Raw genomic sequence first — 23,390 nt, 5'->3', positions numbered from 1 at the left:
TCCTAATGCTCAGCAGCCCTGGCTGGGAGGCGAGGGGCGGGTGGTCGTCCCCCTCTCCCCTACCCTGCTGCCACCTACCCGCGGTGGGCTTGTTGGAGACGTTGTTGTTGTTCTGGTAGATGGTCTGTGAGGACTCGTTCTGGGGCTGGCCGATCACGGGGGTGATGGAGGGGGTGTTGACATTGGAGAGGATGCAGCCAGTCACTCTCTGCAACAAGGGAGAGATGTAGCTGGAACAGTGGCTTCATCCCAGCTGCCTCCCAAAACCTTGATGACCTTCGTATCGAGCCAGGCTGAAGGTCATCTTTAGTGACAGGTACCTCCAGACTCGCTTTAGGACCTGACTGAATGGGCCCGGGGCTAGCAGGACCCTGTGGATAACGACTCGCGATTAAGGCTGGGGGTGGTGGGATTAACTTTTTGGGTGGACCCATGAAGCTGGCGAGGCTGCAGCTGGGCTGCCTGCGGGCAGGCATCGCCTGGAGGTGCTCATAGATTCTGATGAATAAATAGAAATACAGTGGCTGATGAATCAGTGGTGCAAAGCCAATGGCTTACGCGTTCCCCCGGGGTGCAAACGCACCCTCTCCTGCTCCACCGGTGCCGGCAGGAGAAGGGAGGCATCCCCAGGCTTTGACACCGTGGTCCCCGGATGCGGCAGGCATCCTGCTGGGCTGGTTAATGCTTCTTCTGTGCCTCCTGCCTGGGCCGCCCGTGAGTTTATATGGTGCTGGTTTATTGATTTCCCATCCTGGGTTTGCTCAGGCCTGCTTGGGCTTTTGGGGGGACTTTTCCTCCTGGGTTTTGTGCTCCCCAGAGACTTCCCAGCAGCTGAATTTTCCCACCTCACTGAGCCGCTCTGGCGGGTTCATGCAGCAGTTTCAGGTGGTGAGCGGCGATGCCCATCCACCTCTCCTTCCCCTCGGGACAGAGCAAGCGGTCGGCATTAATGGTTTAGCTCGTGCCCAGCCCCTGCCTTCACCCCCTGCTCCCCTCCTGGTGTGCGTGGGACTGGGGCAGCTGCCGGCTCCGGCTGGGGGGCTCCGTGTGCTTTCACCATCAGGGTGAGGAGCTCAAAGCATCTACGACAAGGTATCTCACACCTCTTCCAGGTCAGGATTTCAGGCATGGTCCTGCAAGTTTTCTCTCCATCTGTCCCAGCCATATTTTTGTGGCTGATGTCCAGGTGCTGGTGCAAGAGCACCCCTGCTCCTGCACTGTCCCTGCGCCCCCACCCTGGGTGCACCCACGGCATGGGGGCTGCCTCACCTTCATCAGGTCACGGTGGTGCTCCAGCACGCTGCAAGTCGTCTGCCAGGTGTCCTGGTAGCACTCCCAGGGGTCCACCCTGCAGGGAGCACAGCAAGGCAACAATTTTGGCCAGTGACCACTGCCTGGACCTCCTGGCCATGCTACCTCCTCCCTACCAAGCTGGCCAGCAGTGCCATGAGCAGCCACCACCACTCCCCCAGCTCTGCCAAGGACCATGTCCTTCCTCCAGCCCTTCCATCCAGCTCTCCCTAATAGCTTTGGAGACCTGAACGTGTGCCTGGACATCTTTCCATTCTTGGTACCCAACTAACCAGCTTTCATTTGGCTTGGATGTAACTACACGTGTTACAACCCTGTTTCCTGAGGGCAGCCCAGAGATGTTTCTGGTCCCACCTCAGCCCCCAGATGCCACATGGCAATGCTGGGAAGGGGAGAGTCCGTGGGCTGGTGCTGCAGGCGTAGAAAGGGAAGGTGCCATGGCACAAGGCTGGGGTGGGCTGGGTGACTCTGGGACTCACCCAGATACCACAGACTTAGCGGGGGGCTTGCAAGACCCCCTGAAGCCAAAGGTCTCCCTTGAAGGATGGTGTAACACTCCTCATCGGTTCTCTGCTGGACTAGGGGAGGGAGGCCTCTGGCTTTTAATCAAGCTTTGGCCGGGAGAGGAGAAAGTCCATCCTGGAGCTCTAGCAGCTGGTGGCATCTCCACTTTGCACGAGGGCCTTTGCCACCACGGTGCTGGGGAAGGGGCAGGGGCTGCCGGGGGCTGCTGGTGCCACGCGGGTGCGGGGTCTGCCACTCACCTGATCCAGTCAGAGGACTGGACCGCCAGCTGGCACATGGTCAGGCGGTGCCGGCTCGAGACCAGACCCTGCAAGAGAGGGTGATGGAAGAACAGTTATGGGAGGCAAGCATCGTGCCCTGGCCAGCCTGGGCTTGCAAACCTTCCGGGGCAGAGCATCGGGCTTGCTCAGATGAGACAGGCCAGGAGGGTTCGTACCTGCCCACAAAAATTTAAGCTCCTGTTTGCTGGGGGGGAGGATTCCCTGCCTTGCTTCAGCCCCGGCTACGTGCTGGTCGGTGAGATTTGCTCAGCACCACCACTCTCAGCCCTGCGCAGTGGGGACAGACCCGGCAGTGGTGGCTTATTGATGAAATTTCTCCAGCCTCCAGGAGAGGAGGAAACTCTCTCCTCTCCTAATTTGGGTTTCCCTCTGTCCCAGAAAGTGCTTTTAAAGGTCCCTGTTTGTAACATCACCATCCCCACAATAAAATTGGCTTCGAAATCGTCCAAAAAAAAAAAAAAACCCAACCCGACAAGATGACCACCACCATTTTGGGTGAGAATATTTTTCTTTGCTGTCTAGTATTTTGGCTGGTTATAGGGTCTCGCTGCATTTTTTATGTAAAGAGCGAGTGGTTTTATCTTCTCCCTCCTCTCAGAGACTTTCCCATGGTCAGGAGCTGCCTCGGACCACGGAGGTCCATGAGAGGACCATGGGTGCAGGCAGTGCTGCCCAGTGCTTACCCTGAGCTTCAGAGACACCATCGCACACAGGAAGCAGAAAGGGAAAATGGTGATACCCACCGTCTTCCCGTAGGAGTCATGCACGGGCGAGACAATGCCACCGATGACAATGAAGCGTCCGGTCTTGTGCAGGTAATCCCGGGCTCGCTCTGAAGGAGGGGAACAAGGGAAGGGGTGCAGGGGGATTCAGCTGGACCCACTGAACCCCGCAACACCCTGCTGCCACCCACCGGCTTTGCCCAGCACCCATGGAGTGGCTCATCCTGGCTTGGGCAGAGCCGGGTGGGGAAGGCGACCAAGGGAATGGCTGGCTTCATCTTTACCACCTGTCTCAGTGGGCACCATCCTTGGTGATGCTGAGCATGGACCTTCCCGAGGAGCCCCATACCTTGCGGGAAGGAGGATTTGGTGGAAGAAGGCAGGTCTTTAGCAAAAGCTAAATCACATTCAGACCACAAATCACCTTCAACCACCTCACCAGGCCACTGGAGGGGCAGCCGAGAGCCTGCACCACCGATGAGAGCTGCTCGGCAGAGATGGGCTATTTCAGCAGCCCTGGAGGAGCCAAACCAAGCTCACGAGCTGATGCATGAAGCTGGTTCGTTCACTGCCTGCAGACAAATCCCTTCCTTTCTATTTTTTAATGGCCATAAACTACGTCCACCCTTGCCCCATGACTTCTCCCTTCCTTGCCTGCTATTGTTTGCTGCTGACTACCAGCCAAAAGCTTTCTTAGCAGCTGGAAGGTGACCGATGGCTCTCCTAACCTTGAGCATCACTTCTGACAAGGACCCCTTAGATGTGGATGAGATTAAAAAACCCGGGATAATAACAAAACCCACTGCCTCTGCCACCACCGGGATGTGGGGACAACCCTGTGGCTTTATCAGCAGAAAACGTTTTGCTGGCTCATGCGTCAGCGGCCAGCTGTAACTCCCTGCAGGAGGAGGTCAATACAGACTGGGGGATGGATGGATGGATGGATGGATGGATGGATGGATGGATTGAGAGTGACCCTGCCGAGAAGGGGACACTGGTGGCTGACAAATTGGACATGAGCTGGCAATGTGCACTTGCAGCCCAGAAAGCCAACCCTGTCCTGGGTGCATCACCAGCAGCGTGGCCAGCAGGTCAAGGGAGGGGATTCTGCCCCTCTGCTCTGCTCTCATGAGACCCCCCTGCAGCACTGTGTCCAGCTTTGGGGTCCCCAGGACAAGACACACGTGGTCCTGTTGGAGTGAGTCCAGAGGAGGCCACGGAAATGGTCAGAGGTCTGGAGCACCTCTGCTATGGAGACAGGCTGAGAGAGTTGGGGTTGTTCAGCCTGGAGAAGAGAAAGCTCTGGGGAGACCTTATTCTGGCCTTTCAATATACAAAGTTGGCTTGTAAGAAAAATGGGGACTTTTTACCAGGGCCTCTAGTGACAGGAGAAGGGACAACAGTTTTAAACTAAAAGAGGGTAGCTCTAGGGTAAATATAAGAAAGACCTTTTTTTTACAGTGAGAGTGGTGAGACTCTGGAACAGGTTGTGGATGTCCCACCATTGCAAGTGTTCAAGGTCAGGTTGGACGGGGCTCTGAGCAACCTGATCTAGTGAAAGATGTCCCTGCCCACGAGGGGGTGGGGGTGCTGTGGTGTGTCAAACTAAATGATCTTTGAAGGTCCCTCCCAACCCAAACCATTCTGTGAGGCTGTGATTCACCAACAGCAGCTGGGTGACAACCTAGATAACCATTGCCATCACGCACGGGGCTGCAAGCACAAATGGCTCCCTGCCACCCCCACTGCAAGACCCACATCTCATGTGCTGCTGGTTTGGAAACGCTGAAGGGTTCACCAGGACGAGCACCACACCAGGACCAAGATGCTCTTCCCCGTCTGCTCCTCTCTGCTGGAAAGTGCTGGGATGCTGCTGGTGAGCTCACCACCTCTAGCTCTAACCCCGTTTGTTCCCTGCTTGCTGGAAACCTGCTCGCTCCAGCCCTGCTCGCTCCCTGCTTGCTCCAACTCACAGACAAGAGCTGCTGGGAGCTGCGGCTGTGGGACAAAGCCTTGGCAGAGGAGAGGGAATATTGGTCCGAGAGCACATCGTCGCAGCAGGACAGGGGAGAGCCCTTCTGGCGTGTACCAGGGAGTGGGGGGGGTCACATCCCCTGGGCGTGCTAAAGCCCAGCCTGGCTCGTGGGGTCTCCCCTGTGTGCTCTCAGACAGACAGACGGAGCCGTCCTGCTGGGGAACGGCCACTCTGCTGCAAGAGCAATGGCAGGTCTTGCCCTCTGCCCCCCTCGGGGCTCATGGCATGGCCCTGCCACGGCTGCCAGCTGGTCCCCAGGGTCTCACCTGATTTTGGGCACTTTTCCCCTCACCCCATTTTTTTCCCCCTTCTTTCCTCAGGCTGGTCCTGATGCAGCCACCCATCCTGCTTCCCGCCTGCAGGCCAGGCCGCCCGGGGCTTTGGGCAACGGTGATCATGTCGTCCCCTTCTAGAAACCTCTTTGCCGATGCCTCACAGGGTTGCACCCATCTTCGTCACGGTGGTGCTGTTATCCACCGATGCACCCGGCTCCCTCGCCTTCAGCCCTTTCTCCCTCAAATTCTTGCTGCTCCCCCCCGCCCCCGGCCCGACCGCTGATGAAACGTCAGCGGCGCCGTGCCCAGGGCTTCCCCCGCGTCCCGTCCCTGTGGCACCCATCACCCGCGCCCCGGCCGGGCTGTTGTGGACACACAGCTCTCACACATCTCCCTCCCTGTGTCAGCGCCACGCGTTGCCCGTGTCCCACCGCGCCAAGCGCCTTGCCGGAGCGGCTCTGGTCTGATGAACAGTCTCAGGCTGGTATTTCCAAAAAAGACGATGTTCAGGGATGACAGTGCTGGTGAAGAGTTGCCGAGCTCCCATGAGCTCCTACGCCGCATCCAACCGCACCTCTTCCAGAGTGCGCACATTTGTGCCCTGGTGCTTTTCTGAAGATGCTCTCGGAGAAGCAAAGAGGGTTTCTCACCAACACTGGAGATGGCAAGTCCCATCTTTTCATGCCCCAGGAGCAATACCTCCTGCCCCTCAAGCTTTTGCAGCTGTATAACCCACCCCCTTTACTTGAGCTGTCCCGCTGGGTGCGTTGCAAATGCCTTATCCCCCGGGCAGGCTGCGCCCGGGCATGAACCGCGGCACTGCTACGGGGCTGCAGCCCAGCGGAGGGTGAGGAGGAAGAGGCTGGGAGGTGCGAGCGTGGGGCAGGTCGTGGTGGTGGTGGCGGTGGTGGCCATGGCCGGGCTGGCCATGCATCCTCTGCTGAGCAGAGGCAGATGGTTGGGGAGTGACAGCACAGCAGTGCCCGCCCCAGCTACTGAGACAGTAGAAAGAAAGGAAAAAAAGATAGAAAAGGTAAAAGCAAAAAGGGAGATGAGATTGATGAGTCATTAGAAAGGGCTTTTTTTTTTTTTTTTTTTTTAAGTGGAGCTTATTTTGCCTTTGCAAGGAAAACGAGCAATTCTGAAGATAAGCTGATTTCTGGATCTGCCAACCATCCTGAGATGTCACACAGACGCCCTGCTCCAGCCGCCGGCGTCTCCCCAGGGGACGGGGAGCAGCCCTGCCTGACGGGCTGGTGCCCTCCCGTGCGGCAGCAGCGGGGAGGCACCTGAACGGAGCCTTCCTCCCCCCCGCCACCCCCACCCAGCCCCAGCTGGCACCCACTAAAGCTGATGCAAAGCTCCCCAGCCTGTGTGGGATGGCTCCTGCTTCCTTTGGTGGTGTAGCTGCATTATTCCTTGGGAATAAGCAGCAAAGCTAGCTCCGGGCATCTGGGAAGATGTTTCCCCATCCTGGCCATTCAATGTGGCATCGGCTTTTGGGGCAGGGGACCCACACTACAAACCCATCTTTGCCAAAGCAGCCGCGTTCCCATTTCCCCTCCAAAAGAAACTTTCCCAAAGAGAAATAGGAACGGAGAGGGGAAGGAGAACGGTCAGCGTTTGCCAGATGCAAGCGCAGTCACGATGGGCACAAAGAGGAACACGAGCGGACAGGGAATCCTGCTGCATCTTCTGGAGCTGCTGCGCTGAGCTGGAGCTCTGGGCTCTTAGTGCCAACAGAAACGCCTCGCTGTCCTGCTGCGGGGTGAGAATTACCCACGGGCTTGTTCGCGCCTGCCGGTGCCGTGAGGGTCGGAGCACGTGGGAGTGGCGGCTGAGCCCTGGGCCACGGCTCGGCACGACGGGCAGGTGAGAGCACAGCTCGGCGGGTCCAGACGCGGGGAATGGGGTTCTTCCGTGCATACACTTTTTCCGCATGTTTCCTGGTCAAATGATCCTCTCTGGCTGGTGTGGATGGCGTTGTGCTGTTCAGGAAAGGACCGTTCTCCCGGCGGTGTATCTCTCCAGTTCCCGTGCCCTCGCTCCTGCTCTGATTCAGGGCAAAAATTCAGCTCCAGAATTATTTTAGAGCTCTCTCTCACTGGCGTGGGATGGATGAGGAGCACCCGTACCTCTGCCGCTGTGCCCGGGAGGCGAGAGGGGCTGAGCTGGGCAGGGAGGAAGGGACCTCGCTGAAGAACCGCTTGGGCAAAATGATTTTTTTTTTTTTCCTCCAAATTTTGAAATTTTTACTAGGAAATATCGTTCAGCTATTGGGTCAGTCAGAAGTCAATTAAGGAACTATAACTGCCATGGACTTTTCTTTTTTCCCCAAGGGCACTGAGCAGCCCCAGGCCCCCCGTGACAGCCTGTGGGAGATTTGCCAGCCTCAATAAAACCTTTTCCTTGCTCTCACCCAAAATCCTTCCCCTGGCTTCCTTCCCAGTTCTTGTGCCCTGGGTGTGCCAGTCCCCAGAGAGAGAAAAATGGGCTTAAATCATTTGATCGGCACAGGGAGTAAAATTCAGTTGCCTGAATTAGATGTACCGAAAATTTCCCGCCCTGCCCTCGAAATCCTGGGCTCGAAAGGGTTAGCACTGGCAGTTTGGTTTGAATCAAAGACATTTTATTCCTGATTCTGCTCTTTCTGGCATCTTTCACACAAACCATATCCTGGGACCTCTTCTAGATTGAAAAAAAAAACCACCCCAAAAACCAAAACAACCCAAAAAACCAAAATTGCAAAGTTATAGAAAATGGCATCAAGAGACTTTTATAGCAAGGAAAAATTAAAGAATTGAGCCATGATGTTGTAAGGGGAATTAAAAGGAGTAAAGAAATGGTTTTGGATGAGCCTAGAAGCAGAGGAGGCTCACAGGAAAGCTACCCTGACCACCTTGGAAGCACACGCAAGAAGACAACTGAAACATTCAGAGCTGGCTGCCACCAGGCAGGGACAAAATCCAGGCGTTATTTTTGGAAAAGCCAAAGCAGAACCTTCCTGACGCACGCTGCCACGCAGGAGAGCTGGGGCTCCGGGTGTGAAGAGGAGCCAGGATCTATGGACCAGCGTCTACCTTTCTATCATAACGCAATTTAAAATGCAAATTAAAATACACAGGAAATTCCCTAACAAAATAGGTGCCATCGAGTTTTAAATGAACACACCTTCTCATTATTCCCTGCTTTGCCCTGACTTGATTTTCCTTGCCAAAAGAAGATTAAAACCACTGATCGGTTCATCTCCACGCCTTCTCCTTCGCGTGCGGCACCTTTATAAAGTTCGCTCTTAAGACGAGCTGAACTCCTTGCACATAACCTCCGCTTCACGTTCTCAAGGGTGGCTGATGGTATTAATTCGCCTTGAGATTTGGTGGCAAAAGCCAACGATTTTGCCTAGCTATCAATTTCTCAAGGTCTGTATTTAAACTGCCCAGTGCCAAGCCTGCATCTTCAGGGGATGTGATCCATGCTGGTGGCACGTCATCTCAGCTCTGGCTCTCGGGAGCTTACGCCGAATCTCAACCACCACCTTAATAAAACACCTTTTCCTGCAGAAAACAGCTCATCTCCTACAAACACATGCAAAGGATTGGAAACCCAAGCAAAGCCATATAATTTTTTGCGACTGAAGGTGGAAAAAAAAAAAAAAAGTATTTGCCTGTTTCAACAGCAAGGCCAACAGCGTCCCATAGGACAGATCCTATGGGATGCCGATGTGCCGCTGGTCTCGCAGCGCTTGCAGAGGGCTGTGCTGCTGGCAGAGGATGGATGTTGCTGCTCTCTATGTTGCCATCAAAACTGTTCATTTATTTTTTTTTTAACTTGAACAGTATTATTTAGAGAAACCTGTAAAAATTATGCTGCTCTCCAAAATATATATATATAAAAAAAAAAAAAGTTGGGATCTGCATTTTCAAGAGCTTGTTGTATACCTCAGAAACACCAAATGGAAAAAAAATAATATGTCTTTATTGACTAGTAAATCTCTGCAAGGTAAGGATTCGGGCTGACACGCAGGCTGTGAAGCAGCAGTTCTGCCTTGCCTATGACTTGCAGAACATCTCTTCACGTCCCAAAGCGGTCCATTCTCACTTGCTTTTGGGGCAGAGCACGTCCATTTGCTTGCAGGGCTGTGTGTAGCGGGTGGCTGTGCCCTCTCGCTCGTGGCTCGTCTGCCGTCTTGCTTGTTCGTGTAGCTGCCAGCTAAGCCAGACCTTCACAGCCATCCACTTCAAAGCAAAAGCCTTCAAAAAGATTGCATTTTCTTAAGTGGTGTCTCAAATCCCATTTGAAGAGGAGCTGTGCTGCTAGCAGGGCCGGCACTGCAGTGGGAGCAGCCACCCCCGCTGCCGGGACGGTGGCAGGGGACTTGGGGCAGGTGGCACAAGATCGTGGCGTTGGTTTTCAACGTCTAGATGCATCCAGGCTGCAATCACAACGCTGCATTTAAAGCTTCATTATTTTATTTTTTTTTTTATGGATTGAATCTTCTCAGACTGACTTACTCTTCAATGGCTAAATGAAGAGGGCGACCGGCAGCCGTAGCCAAGCCTGTCCGAACGCATTAGCTCATCGAGCTTTGAGTCTCATCCTCTGAACAGGGCAAGACAAAACTGGCTTAGCTCTTCTAAGAGATGCCAGGGCTGTCAGTGGTTCGTTCCACCTCTGGGCTGAGGTTGCAGTGCCTCCTGCCACAGCGCATGCTCCCGGCATGTGCAGGAGGGGGTGCGGGTCTCAGCATCTCAAAACGACGGGTGATCAGTGACGTTGGCTCCATATGAGAGACAACAAGGAGTTGGGCTGCAAGCGCAGGGAGATGGGACGGAGGTCATGGCTGGCACAGAAAGGGCAAAGAGGGTGAGTCCCCTTCTCTCCTTGGGTCTCCTTCTGCCTTTGGGTCTTCTGCTGTCCTTGGGTCTTCCAACCCGAAGAAAGCGGGGCTGTACGTGGCATGAAGCTAAGCTGAGGAGCTCCACACCCAGGCATGGCACTGGTCGTTCTTCTGGGTTTCTGGAAATGGGACACTGGTTTTGGTGGGTCACCACTTCAAACTGCTGTGGTTGGTCTGGCGTGGTGCTTCCTCCAAATCCCCGGGTCCACGCTCTCAGAAAGCACTTTTTTTTAATAAGATTTGTTGTGTCTTTCATGCAAAATATGCTGCTTCTGTGGACCAGGCTCATGGTCTCCTGGCAGACATGGCTAACACCAAAGACACTGCAGTAGCTTTGCATTCCTCTTCTCACGTATTCCTTACGGTCAGCGGTCTGTGCAGCTCCCAACCTTCCCTCCCTGCTTGTGCAAAGATTTTTGCCTGGGAGAGTAGATTTGGGTCTGAAAAGCCATCTGAAAAGTCTCAGTCCCACTTCTCTGCCGGTTTGTTGAGTTTCTTGACACATTTATTGTCACTGAGCTCAGCCTTCTGTCACGGCTTCCCAGCCCATTTCTTGCCTGGTGAATAGCTGTGATGTTCAGAGATCGTGCTGGACCCCAGAAAACACCCTCCGGTATTTTCATTTTCTACAAGCACATTATACCCTGCAACACCAATGTGAGGACGTTGGCTTGGAAGAGAAAAATCCTCATTTCTTTGCGGCGTAAATTGTCCTTACTGCTCCAGACAGCCTTGTGTGGGTTTTAAACATTGTTGACATAAATAAACTACCAGCGATGGACCCCGCCAAGACGTGCATTAGCCCACTGGCAGCGTGCTTGTGTGGCGGAGAGCTTTCAGCCGCGGCTGCCCGGCTCCGTGCCTCCTGGCACAGCCCCGCTGCGGTGGCTGGTGGTTGACCTTCGCCTTGCTACGTTGGGGAGGGACAAGGATGACGCTCGGACTCTTCCCAAGCGCTGGTGACACCTCCCAGCTGCCCCAGACTGGCTTTGCTCGCCTCCCCTGCGAATATTTTTGGCTCTACCGCTTTGCTGCGAGATGACGGTGGGGAAAGACCGATCAGAGGATACGCTCCAGGGCTACAAAAATTGTAAGTGATGATTTTGTCTAGATTGAATGAAAAAAGTGTCCTGCTTCCTCAATAGGAAACCGGTGTTTATTTAAGAGGTGTTTCTTTTTGGTGGTTCTCAACAAGTATATTTAATCATAACGTTTCGGCTCATCTGGCACTGCTCCATCACCTGAACTGATGTTAATGAAATCAGATGTTCCTCATGTTCAGTTTTTCAAGGTGTAATTTCAAATTGTATATGCTTTGCCTTTGTACCTAGTTCACCTGCACCTCTAAAACTTCCTTTTTCCTTTTTTTTTTTTTTTTTTTAACAGAGGAACGCCACCGGCCAGCTCTGATTTATGCCCTTCTCCCCACGGGGAACTGAAGCTGCAGCCCGTTCGCGCTCTGCACCCACCTCCGAAAACACACACGAGGTAGCAGGGAGGCAAGAAAGTTTTGCACAGTCTTAATCGCTCTTCCCCGAGAGCCGGGGCAGAGGAGGGTGCACAGCCACGACTGATGGAGAAGGCAAAACCATTTCCTGGGTGTCTCATTTTCATTTTGAGCAATTCGGTCTCCGACATCCTTGGACGGGAGGTGGGACACAGCCACGAGGTGCCGAGGGCAAGGCTGTCTAAAATACCTTCTCCTGCAGGGGAGAGTGACCCAGATACGCCAGCACACTTTGTTTTATTCTCAAGCTAGCAGCACTTGCAGGACCTAAATGTTGCTTCCTACCATGAGCCCAACTCGGGCAAGGAGCCAGCAGTTATTCTCAGTCTAATTGAGTGGCCTGTGTGTATATATATATTTAAAAAAAAAAAAAAAATATATATAACTCTGAATGCCAAATCAGGGATGTATTCACCAGAGACGTACTCATCTCAGAGACTAGCTCTCCTCTCCCGTCTGCCCCAGGGCAACTTTCCCTGCCCCAACCAGCGTCTTCACCCACCCATCGCCTACAGCCGCACTTTGGTGAGAGCTGGGGAAACCATCGGCACCCCCATTCCCTGGACTTCCTGGAGAGACAAGACAACATTTCTACTAGAAAAACAAGCGCTGACCACTCTTCAAGGGAGGTTTCTCTTTGGGGAAGAAGCAGGAGGAGGGGGCAGAGCACAGTTCTTTGTCGTGGGGGGACCCTTCCCAAGGAAAGCCTGGGGAGATCCCAGTGTGTCCCATTGACCCAAAGAGCCTGTCCTGCCCCTTAGATGATCTCAGCCAGATTCCCAGGAGACATTTGGTTGGTAGAAATAGCCCATTAAACCCCATAATGCTTAATGATTTTCATCTCCGAGCTAATTGCTGTGTTACACATTTCCCCCCCACCCCATTAGCTCATAGCTGCATCCAGGCATTGTATAAACAAACATTTGGAAGGGACTTCCATGGCTTCAGTTGTTGCTGCACATTTGTTTTAACAACTTTTTATAAGCACAAAAAAAGCAATGGCCACCAAATACCTGGAAACCCATGCTGGAAGCGCAGGCTATGAAAGGCCCCAGAGAAGTGATGCTGCAGCACCGACCTTCCCACCTCCCAGCCCACCCACCAGCATCCAGCTCTGAGAGCCGCCCGAGTGATGACTAACGAGACTCATGCTATCACCATCTGTTGACCACTCGTGGCTTCATGGCAGAAAAGTGAAATTAGATGTTTAAAACAAAACAAAACAAACAAACAACAACAACAAAAAAAGGCTGAAGACTGAGTCACAGTGAGCTGACCTAGAAATATCGGGGCATTTGCTGAAGACCCAACAAGATGTGGCCTGGGCAGGGGACTTGGCTGGCCCCAGGTGATCTGGGTTTCTTAGATGAAGCTGTGGAGGAACAGCCTATTTGATATCATTGAAATTTAAATTCAAGGCATCCTATTTTTCCCTGTTTTTTCAGAACTGGAGTACTGCAAGGGGCGGTGCATGTGAGAAGGCACATAGGAACCCAGGAAGAAACCCTCCAGGTCCCAGAGCTTGAGAAGAAGCATCTGAGGAAGATCCTGGCAAAGCAACCCAGGCCAAAGCTCTTTCCCCCACTGGAGCACCCCACCCTGCTGCGGTGGAGCAGGTGGGACCAGGCAATGCCCATCAGGTGAGCAACATGAGGATGAGTATGGGGAGCTGCTTCTTGAGTTAAAGCTGCCACCAGCTCCTCCAGGTAGGGGTTGGACCTACTTTTCTGTCAGGCAGGCAGTTAGTACAGTGCCATCACTCCCACCACGTCTAAGGAGAAGCGGTATAATTTATTGCCCAGACGTCTCCATCCTGGCGTCACAGGGAGAGGAGGAACGTGCTCAGCACCTTGCTGGGTCCCACCTGAAGGATGGACAGCTGAGTCCTGCCAAGGTGTAGACCACTCTCCACCTGGTATTTGACACCCAGAGCTGCTGCTTGGGTATCTTAGAGGTCTTGGGGTTGGCGAGATGAGGGGAAGCATCTAACCTGGTAAAAGCAACTCTTAGCAGATAAAAACAGATGAAGAAGATGACTTCATGTAAAGAAGGACTTTTTTTGAGCTCCTTGCCACAAGACAGCACTGAAACACGTTGCTTGGAAGCCCTCAGAGAAGGATTAAGCATCTCTAGGTAAGAGCAGTGTCTGCATGCACGGTATGGAAGTGAAAAGTGAGAAGTCGTGTACCTTTTCTTGGCTGGTGCATTAGCTGGCTGCCCCGTAAGTCAGCAAGGGCTGCGCACGCTGTAGCATGGTGCATGGGGGGGGGGAAGCAAGCTTCCCTCTTCCAGGGTAGTATTTTCCTTGTTTTTTTAGGGAGAAATGTGCCAAAATGGGCATTTGTCAGTGCTTGGTGTAAAATGCTCGTCTGAGCACTGGGGTTTATTTAAGTACAAACCAGGGGAGCGAACACCGCTGCGGCTGGAGCGGGCAGAAAGTGGCTGGGGCAATTTTGGCTGAAATCTGCCTCTCCTATGTGGTTTTGGAGGCTAACAGCTCTCCAGCTGGTGTAAAGTGATGTAAACGTGCCACCCGCAGCAAAGCGACATCAATTTACAGTGCGAATCTGGCCCGGAGCGGGTATTCTGTGGCTGTATCTCGGCTTTGATGGGAGTTAAATATCAGGAGCAGAAATAAACTGCTTGGCAAGCAAAGGGGAGGGTGTTCCAGATAGTCCCGACTCCTCTCTTTGAAATTATTTTTATCGCCCTGGGCCCATGGATAGAGTCAAACAGGACAAAGGTAGCAGCAAAAAGAACCTGGCGAATATTTTCATTATCCTGCCGTGGTCTTATTTTGCTTCCACCAGGATGTGGGTGGCACGTCCGAAGTAGGACAGGCACCTCAGTGTTCATCCCTGGAGAGGTCCTGGTCCCCATCTCAGCCAGGGAAATCAGTGTCACCCAATGCCATTTTTTTTGTTTTGTTTTTAAATGGAGGGGAAAAAAGAAAATCCACCAGATTTCCACGCTCGTTTTCCGCTGCCCTAATTTCCCCGTGCAAGCGCTCCATTTGTTTTCATTTCCAAGCCGTTGTAGCACATCAAAGGCAGTGCTTTGTACGCCCCGGCGCGCGTCGTGCTGCTCCCTCGGGCTGCCGCGCGGTGGGATCACAACCCTACCAGGAGCAGGGGATTTACGGTCCCCGATTCCCCACGGAGCAGAGACGGGGAGCATTTGCCCGGCGGCTCTTTGCTGGTCTTGGCCGACCCCCGTGCTGGGAGTCGGACCCGTGGCTCGGCTTTGCTGGCCCTGGCAGGGGGGTGCGTTGGCTGAACCAGGACTGTGCAGGCAGAAAACGTCCAACCTAGGGAGATGCAGGAAGGCCAAGGGGATGCTGGTGACAGCACGGGGTGGCAGAAGCAACCTCGTGGTGACACCAGAGGGACTGTACGTTCCCGTTACCACAGCCGCATCTTGGCTGGCTGCACGGCTCAGCAAAACTCTCTCTTTTTGCCGATCTATTCCCGAGACCCCCTTTCCCCCGAAAGAAGCATCGACGATGTCTTTGCACAAAGCAAAGGCACCAGAAGCAAAGCTATGCCTAAGAAAACTGGATTTTCTTACTTCCCTTGCCAAGAAGCCCTAGCAAAACGTCATCTCCTCAGGGCAGGCTTAAGGTCAGTTAGGGGCTGTTGGGTTTTCAATGAAAGTAGAAACCTTTGCAGAGCAGGGGCTGAGCAAATCCTTCCTTGCCTGGCGCAGAGATGGACTCTCCACCCCTCCTCTGGGGACCTCCTCTGTGTTTGCCTCCTCCTACTCCAGCTCCAAACCAGATGTATCCCAGTTCATCTCCTCTTGGGGCGAGGCCCATAGTGGCTCTTGAAAATCTGTATTTTTAAAGACTCTAGGTCTTTCTGTTCCCAAAATATGGATTTAGCAGTTTTCTGCTGGCATGACCAAGCTCCATCCAGCAACTTAGACTTACCGATGGAAACTGGTTGCTGGTGGAAAGGGAGAAAAGAACCTGAATGTGCTCCCAAATTAGGTTGCCTTCCCCAGGCGTGACTGCACACCATCAACATGTGTGAGCAATGCTGCTTGGCGGGGAGCAGGAGCTCTGCTCTGGCCCTGGTTGGTTTTCAGGGCTGTGATGGGCACTACAGACTTTGCCTGGCTTTCTCTGTGCAGGGCACCCCAAAAATCCAGCCCTGCTTAGCTGGGCACCGGTGGCACCACAGGAGCACTCGGATTCAGGGGTTATAAATGCCGGAGAGGATGCGCTCATCTCAAAATCCAAAGGGGCCCTGGCTTTATCTCCATCTTTGGCTGATTTTTCTGTCTTTATAGGTTGTCGGGTCTTTCTGTGGCTGCTGTGGGCTCCCTGGTCCCAGGCGGAGGTTGGGGTTAGGGTTGGGGTTGGGGTTACTTGTGCTGCTCATTCAACACAGCTGGACTGTTTCTGCTTGCCCTTTGCCGCCCCGGCCGCAAGCGGTGGGACGTGGTCTCAACCCTGGTCCGATGCATCTCTGCGCCTTCCTCCTCGGCTCGGGGGACGCCTCGCAGCCCTCCTGCCTTGCGGGGATTTCGGAGGCCAGAGCGTGCAGGGGTAAGGATGTCTATTTGGGGCCAGGTGCTGCTCAGACGCACAAAGATCTGCCTAATCACGAGCCACTCGTACCCATGTCCCCCATCGCTGCGGTACCCCACGCAAACCCACAGCAGCCCGGCCGGGAAAACCAAGCTCTGTGTGTGTGCGTGTGTGATTGCACCAGCTAGAAGAGATTAAGTGACTTGCCCAAGGTCGCACGAGAGACGCGGGCTGCCACCGCTGGGGTTTAGCGTTCAGCTAGTCGATACCGTCAGCGTTGCACGGGCTGCTAGTCAAAAGCATCGGAGAAGATGACGCAGGAGGTGCGAGCATCTTCGCGAGCACAAATGGTTTTTAAATAGAAGCAGAGCCCCTGCTTCTTTCTTGAATGAGGTTGTAGGACTGGCTTTCTCACCGCCGGGTTTGTTTATAGTTGGTGGAAGTAAGAGAAGGTACGTGGCACGTTTTGGGAGGTGGCATTGTCATAGAGACAATGTAATGTCTCACAGACCGTAATAAATACTGCTAAATATTTAAGAGCTTATAAATATTTTAAAAGAATCCCTGAGTAGTTATTGATGGAGTTTAATCTGGTGCTTGGGAAAACTCCCCCTCTCTGTGGGTCATAAAGAGGAGATGAGATGCTTGAGTTGCAGGAAGCCGGTGATAAAGGCCACGACAAAAAGGGTCTGTGACGGGAACGTGACATGAACAGACACGTAACGGCACCGAAAAGAGCCATGGGTGCTGCGGTGCTGCTCTGTCCTCCCAGAACAGCCCCCAAACCCTGCAGTTTCAGCGTGTTTTGGGGAAGGGCTGGGAGGGGAGGCGTGCCAGTGACGCTGCCCATGGCACACGGCTGGGCTGACCCGTTCCCACGTCTGCCGCCGCTTTGAGCCTGGAGCAGTTGGCCGGGCCGGGCATGCCTCGCCCTCCCAGACCCCTTCGACCTGGGGAAGATTTGGGCCGTTTGCTGTGATTTCAGCAGCGTGGGTGTCAGTGGAAGCTCCTCTACGGCGTTGCAGGGCCTGGCCACCGTGAACCTCAGAAGCTGCTGAGGTGAGCGCGGATGCTGCACCCCACCCCGTGCCCAACAAAGCCCCCGGGCTGCAGTAAGTAACGTCCGTCCTGGCTCTGCCCCGGGTCGGATCCTTCCCGCTGCTGCTCTGCCTGCGCTCCCCGAGTCCCGCCAACCCCGTGCGGAGCAGAGCCGGGGCTGAATCAGGCCCTCCCTGTCCGTGCTGTCCTCCCGGGGTCCCATTACCCGCCTCTCGCTCCATCGATCGCTCCGGCTAATTATGCATTCAGATTTCAGCCCGGAGACGAAATGGAAACACGAGGCAGCCTTGCAGAGGCCTTGACTTCTTCCTCATGTTGCAGACGGCAGAGGCAAAGCCTCCCTCGAGCTCCAGATGAGCTTTTGCTAGATGATGGCCGGGGGATTTTGCTCCTGGTCGTTTGTAGATATATCGCATTTAAGCAAAAGGGGAAAGGGTGAGCTGTCACTCTGCTCACGTGTTTCTCCCAGCTCCGTCCCGAGCAGCGATGCTCTCGTTATGCTGCTCTGCAGTTCGCTCATCTCAACAAAATAAGAAAAAGTGACTCTTGAAATTCAGGATATTAAAACAACACACCGTAAAAGCCTCGGCTCCTGCCTCTTCCTCCCTCTTTACTTACAAAACTCCATCCCTTTATCTCAAAACCCTCTTTACGTGATGCAGCAGACCTCAGCGCTGCTCCTCTAGAAGGGCTGCATTGAATAATCAAAGAGCAGCCTGCTGGGATTTTTAATTGCTCACATTTTTCTTAAGAAACCATGCAACGGAGAGTTTTGCTTCCGATGGCAGAGTCCTCTTTCATTGTTTTCCATCAGAAACATTTTTTTACGTTGGTTGGGATATAAACTCTCTTCAGTAACAGATGCACGTAGGATATAGGGAAAATCTAATTCTAATTAGACAAAAAGGGCTGGGAAGGGAAAAATAGTGGAGATTTGCTGAATTTCAAGATTCACCCTATCGACGAGCTATGTTTTTCTGTGCAAGTCCGGGTCCTGGCACTGTTTGAAATGAAGTGGGTGGGAAACTCGATGGCCCAGCAGGTTTAAACCATCCGAGGTGCCAAGCCTCCCTACAAGGCGGCGACATCTGAGACACTACAGATTTGATTAAAAATCACCTATTTATTATCAAGTACTTGACAGTGCCAAAAAAATAAAGCTCTGCTAATCAAGGGCCGATGAGCAGAGGTGGGAAGGGGAACGGAGACGTGTCAGAAAGGGTTGGGTTTGATAGGCGACTGGAGGTGAAGCTGTGTTGGGCTACTCTTAGAGCTGGGCAGAAATAAAACCGTGTTTGGTGAGCAAGGCTATTTCCTTGAAGCCAGAAGTTTGCATGTGAAAGGATGGGTTGTGAGGAATTCTGGAACTTTAAAAAGGCAAGAGAAAACATCTCATGTGCCAAAATGGGGAATATGGGCATTTAGAGAAGTGTTTTCTTCTACAATTTAAAAAAAATGAAAATAATAAAGAGAAAATTTAAAAAAATCAATATCAAAACACTGCATCTTGATTGACCTGTTACTGTCTCTCTCAGCAAACCCCTGGTGCTTCAGTTTGCAGAAATCATCAGAACAGCCCTGCGATTCTCATCAATATCCACTGGACAGGACAAGCCCTTTCCCATGAAGAGCTATGAAGAAACTCGCTCAACATCTTCCCTCCAACTCTGGCAGCGTGTTGGCTCCCTCTCCAACCCTGAAACACCAGCAGAGAGAACCACGCAAACCCTGGAGCCTCTGACCTTGCACGGTGATGCCTTTGATCCCAGTATTTTACCCAAGATTGCCTTCAGATGGAACCGTGAGGGGTTTTTTGATTGAAAAATAGGCTTTCTGTCTTGCTCTGGGAAATGATTTAATTGTCGAAACGCACAAGCTCATCGGCCTGAAGAGCACCAGCACGGGTGGTTAGCAGGGCTGCGCGGATTAGATTTTGCTTTTGACGTTGGTTCGTCGGCTTGCGTCCTTTGGGTGGCATCGCTTGCACGGGAAGGAAGGCGTAGGTGAACCGCGGTGAGGCCAAGATGGAGGGATGTGTCCTTTAGGCAGCAAATCCCACTGCCAGCGGGGCCGTGCCGCTCCGCCTGTGCCCAGCGGTTTGGCACTGAGATGCCAACGCCAGCGGCGGGGATGTCTTGGAGGTTCCCCTCCCAAGCCGGCTGCAGGGGTGGAGGGTTAAGCATCTACCCCATGCTTGGTGTTTCTCCGAGTGTCAGCGGGGAATTAAAGTGAATTGGTTTGAGTTTGGGTGCGTGCTGGCCGTGGCAAGCGGCTGGGCTCCCTGGCACCAAACCGTGGTGAGGTTTTCACGTGGCTTTAATGCAGGACTTTGTTCTGAATCTTATTTTTCTCCAATTATTAAGACTTTTTGCATGGGATCTGCTTTTCCTTCTCCACACCTCTTTAGGATATAAATGAAATGGAGTTTCATTTCAGGCTAAAGCCCACCGATGTTCATGTCAAGTTTTAGAAAGAACCTCTGCCCTCTTCTCTCCTCTCGCCTTTCCTTACCCCCAAATTACTGTTTCTCATAGCCACATAAAGCTAGAAAATACAACTGAAATTTGTGACTCAGAACATACGTATAGCTCAAAGCACATCTGATACCACAAATAACTCACAGTCTTTCCAGGGCTACGTGGGTGTTTGTCTCAACCCCTTGGTATGGATGGCTGTGCAGCACCCCATCTCACCTACTTTTTTATTATCAGTTATATATCTCATGTGAATTATTAATTTATATGCCTGGTATTCATTTTATGTACACAGACATGAATCAAACTCATCTGGTGAGCCCTAGTGACCCAGCCCTGTCGCCAGCAGAGGACGGAGGGAGCCCGTTGTCGCAGTAAGTCCATCTCCACACGGATGCAAGGGTCGGCGGTGGGTTGCAGTTGCAGGTCTGGGTCGTAAGAAGAATCTCAGCTTTCTGGGAACCCGAGGATACCGATGATACTGAGGCTTAAATTCACATGACTGATGGAAAAAAATAACCCAGTGGGAAGCTTTCCTATGGGAAAAGGTTGGCTTTTGGCCCGATTAAACCATCATAAGATCCATACTGAGAAAAATGATGGTTGGCATACAACGGTATGTCTACAGTGGCACATTAGTGCAAATCTTATACTTCCTTTTGGCTTAATTAGTGCCATGTGTTAAATAGATAAACTCTATCTCTCTCTGTTAAGCAAAAAATTCTCCTGTCAGGCTCACAAAGCCCAAATATTTGCCTCAAAGATAAAGACAATATTTTTGCACAAATTCAGCTGTTTGAAACGCAACATTTACAGGCTGGAGGACTGTTTTGGTTGAACTTGTATAGCACAGAGCTAAACGAGTAACATGGGTTTTGGTTGAGATTCCCATGGCCTCGCATGATTATTCTTTTAGACTTGAGGGGAAGTGTTCCTCAGACAAGAATGAACAGGGATTTAGAAGCCAAATTCTGTGTCCTTTCCTCGTGGAAGACTCATTTGTCCCTATCAGGTATCTCAAGACTTATATTCCAGGATCTCTACAGGACATATGCATAGAAAATTTCCACATCAAGCCATCCTCTCTGAGCTAAACCATGTCTTCCTGAAAGACATCTAAGTCTTGATTTACAGCCTTCAGGTGATGGAGAATCCATCAGGTACCCAAGTATATTTTCCTACTACTTGATTACCTTCATTCAAACCTACACACTGTATTTGTAGTTTGAAGTTGTGTGGTACCCAAACCTGCTCCTGGCATCTCACCAGTCCTTACTGTGCTGAAGAAAGGAGCCCCCTTCCATCACACATCATGTATGCCTCCCCCAAGCAGATACTTAAAGGCCATGATCAAGTTGCTCCTTAACATCTTTAAGGATGGATCTAGACTGAGCCTCTCTAGACTCTTGCCTGGTTTTCGGCGCTAATATAATTCTCGTTACTGTTCCTTCAAGAAGGGTTTTGCTGTACATGGAAAATAATACAACCTTTCTTTTTCTGCTTGATATTCCCCTGCTTTTATCTACAAGGATTGCATTTGCTGCTTTATTTCCAGCATCACACAGAGTTTGTATTCAGCGGGCTGTGTACAATCATTCCTCAGTCCTTGACACAGTCGCTGTTTGGCAGAAGACATTTGCCTGTTGTTTATATTTGACGTGCGCTCCTCCTTGCTGGACATATGACTTTGCATTTGACGTGGCTGTTTGAACAAGCCCTTTTTATCAAACAACCCGAGGTGGGCAGCACAACTGACTCGTTATCATCATTAATTGCTATTCTACCCGCTTTGGGGTCACTGGCACTTTTTACTGGCAGGGATTATATATTTTCTTCCAGGTCATTGGTAAAGATACTGAACAGTACTGAGAGAGGAAAAAAAAAAACAACCAAACAAACAAACAAACAAAAAACCAAACCGAAAAACACAACTCATTGGGAGTCTGCTAGAAACACCCACTGCATACCAATATTTCATCGATCCTTATTTTCTAAATTATATCTCGTTACTGGTTTTTAGTCCACGGAATACGGGCCGCGTTGATATTTTTAGTATTACTTTTCCTAATCAAAATATCATCTACGATGAAATAATGTGGATTACAGAAATCTGTTTTATCAATAGTTGCTTCTATCAACCAAGTCCCTGTAATTTCATTTAATTATTGATTTTATTTTCAAATCGTTCCTCTTGTTCTTTGTTGTTCACAGGTTTTTTTAGCTTAGGGAATAGGATTTTTTTTGAAGTTTCAGGTATATTTCTGCCCAGCACTACATTTTGCTGCCACTTATGAAATGGAATAACAATGTGATCATTTGCATCTAGAAAACCATCATTTTCCAGCCTGCTGCCCGACTCATTATGATCTACAAAAACAAGGTCTGACGCAGAAATACCCCAAGCTGATTTCAATTATTTTTGCACTTAAAAACTTATGTACAGCTTTTAAAACCCCAGGGATGCTTCTCCGGCTGTAGCACGAGACCTTCAGCATCTGCTCCCCAGCCTCAAATCTCCTATCAGATATCAGGGATGGTTATCTGCACTCCAAGAAGGGATATTAGAGGAGCTGGTCTTTCTACTCCCATTTTTTTTTGGTGGTCTGCAGTGGACACTTCACCCTCACGGGACTCCCCCCCACCCCAGGTAAGTCCCTGTTTGTATAGAGATCTCCAGGCATTTTGAGCTTTACCCAAACCGTCAGTATTTATGGCATGTCAGACTGCCTTTGACAGAGACTGCCCTTCCTCCATCCCTCTCTCCCTGCCTCCCTCTTGTCTTGCCTGAACAGGCTGTGGCAGTGATTCTAGCATCCCCATCATTTGGATCATCTCACGGATGCTCAGTAATATCAGTCAGCTTATACAAACCTTTCCGATCCCTTTGACCTATTATCAATCTAAAGGTTGGGTATTCTAATATTCCAATTAGCCGCTTATATTTTTGCTCACTTCTACCCTACCTGCCTTTAGCTGCTTGGCCCGGTCCCTCCCTCCCTCCAGTCAGAGAGGATATAAAAGTGCTGCAGCGACCGCAGACTCACAGACCCAACGGGCAAGCAGCAGCTTACAAATACCACCAGGACACCTTGCCAGGACCGACCCCGGGGGGCTGGGGGGGCGGGGGGGGCGTGACAAGGTGAGGGCAGACGGGAGGGGACCCCGCTACCTTCAGGGAAGCCCAGCCCAAGGCTGGATGCCAGCCCTTCTGCTGCGGGCTGGCCGTGTGGTCGGCGGCCGAGCCGCCCGAATCGGCCTCCGCCCGCGGCGCCTTCAGCACCACCCGCCGCGGACAGCGCCCGGCCGGGGCCGCCCCGCAGAGGCCCCGCGGGTCCCGCCCCCCCCCGCTGCGGTCCCGGGGAGCGGGGCTGCACCCCCAAAACGCTCCTACACCCCCCCCTCCATCCCGGGGTGCAGCCCCGACACCCCCCTTCCTCCCCTTCTCCCCTCCTCTTCCCCGCCCCGCTGCCGGGGGTCCCGGCGGGACTGACCGAACATCTGGATGTGGCCCTTGGTGATGGGGTTGAAGCTGCCGCAGGCCAGCAGGATAACGTGGGTCTTGGTGGTCTCCGTCATGGTGCCGGCGCGGCCCTGCCCGGCCCTGCCCAGCCCTGCCCCAGCCGCTTTTTGTGTCTCGGTGCGGCTGCGGCGGCGGGAGGGAGGGAGGGAGGGAACGAGGGAGGGAACGAGGCCGGGGCGGGAGCGGGGGCGGGGCCGCGGCTGCGGGAGCGGGGCCGGGGCCGCCCCCCGCCACGCACGGCCTGGGGTACGCA

At 52.4% G+C, this 23,390-nt stretch overlaps 1 protein-coding gene across 1 annotated transcript in view; it reads right to left on the bottom strand.

Moving 5' to 3' along the window:
- Nucleotides 1–23,266, bottom strand: part of NMNAT2 (nicotinamide nucleotide adenylyltransferase 2) — a 30,149-nt gene extending 6,883 nt beyond the window's left edge. The window contains exons 1-5 of the mRNA XM_054833601.1: nucleotides 23,109–23,266; nucleotides 2,861–2,949; nucleotides 2,076–2,143; nucleotides 1,270–1,348; nucleotides 79–208 (exon numbers count right to left, since the gene is read on the bottom strand). Of these exons, the coding sequence (XP_054689576.1) occupies nucleotides 79–208; nucleotides 1,270–1,348; nucleotides 2,076–2,143; nucleotides 2,861–2,949; nucleotides 23,109–23,193 (451 nt within the window). The 5' untranslated portion in view covers nucleotides 23,194–23,266. The remainder of the gene's footprint in view (nucleotides 1–78; nucleotides 209–1,269; nucleotides 1,349–2,075; nucleotides 2,144–2,860; nucleotides 2,950–23,108) is intronic.
- Nucleotides 23,267–23,390: the final 124 nt, after the last annotated feature.

This window comes from Grus americana, chromosome 8, assembly GCF_028858705.1.
Source record: "Grus americana isolate bGruAme1 chromosome 8, bGruAme1.mat, whole genome shotgun sequence".
In the NCBI taxonomy this organism is placed as follows: Eukaryota; Metazoa; Chordata; class Aves; order Gruiformes; family Gruidae; genus Grus; species Grus americana.
The sequence above is the reverse complement of the archived record's forward strand: the minus strand, read 5'-3'. Positions and strand labels throughout refer to the sequence as shown.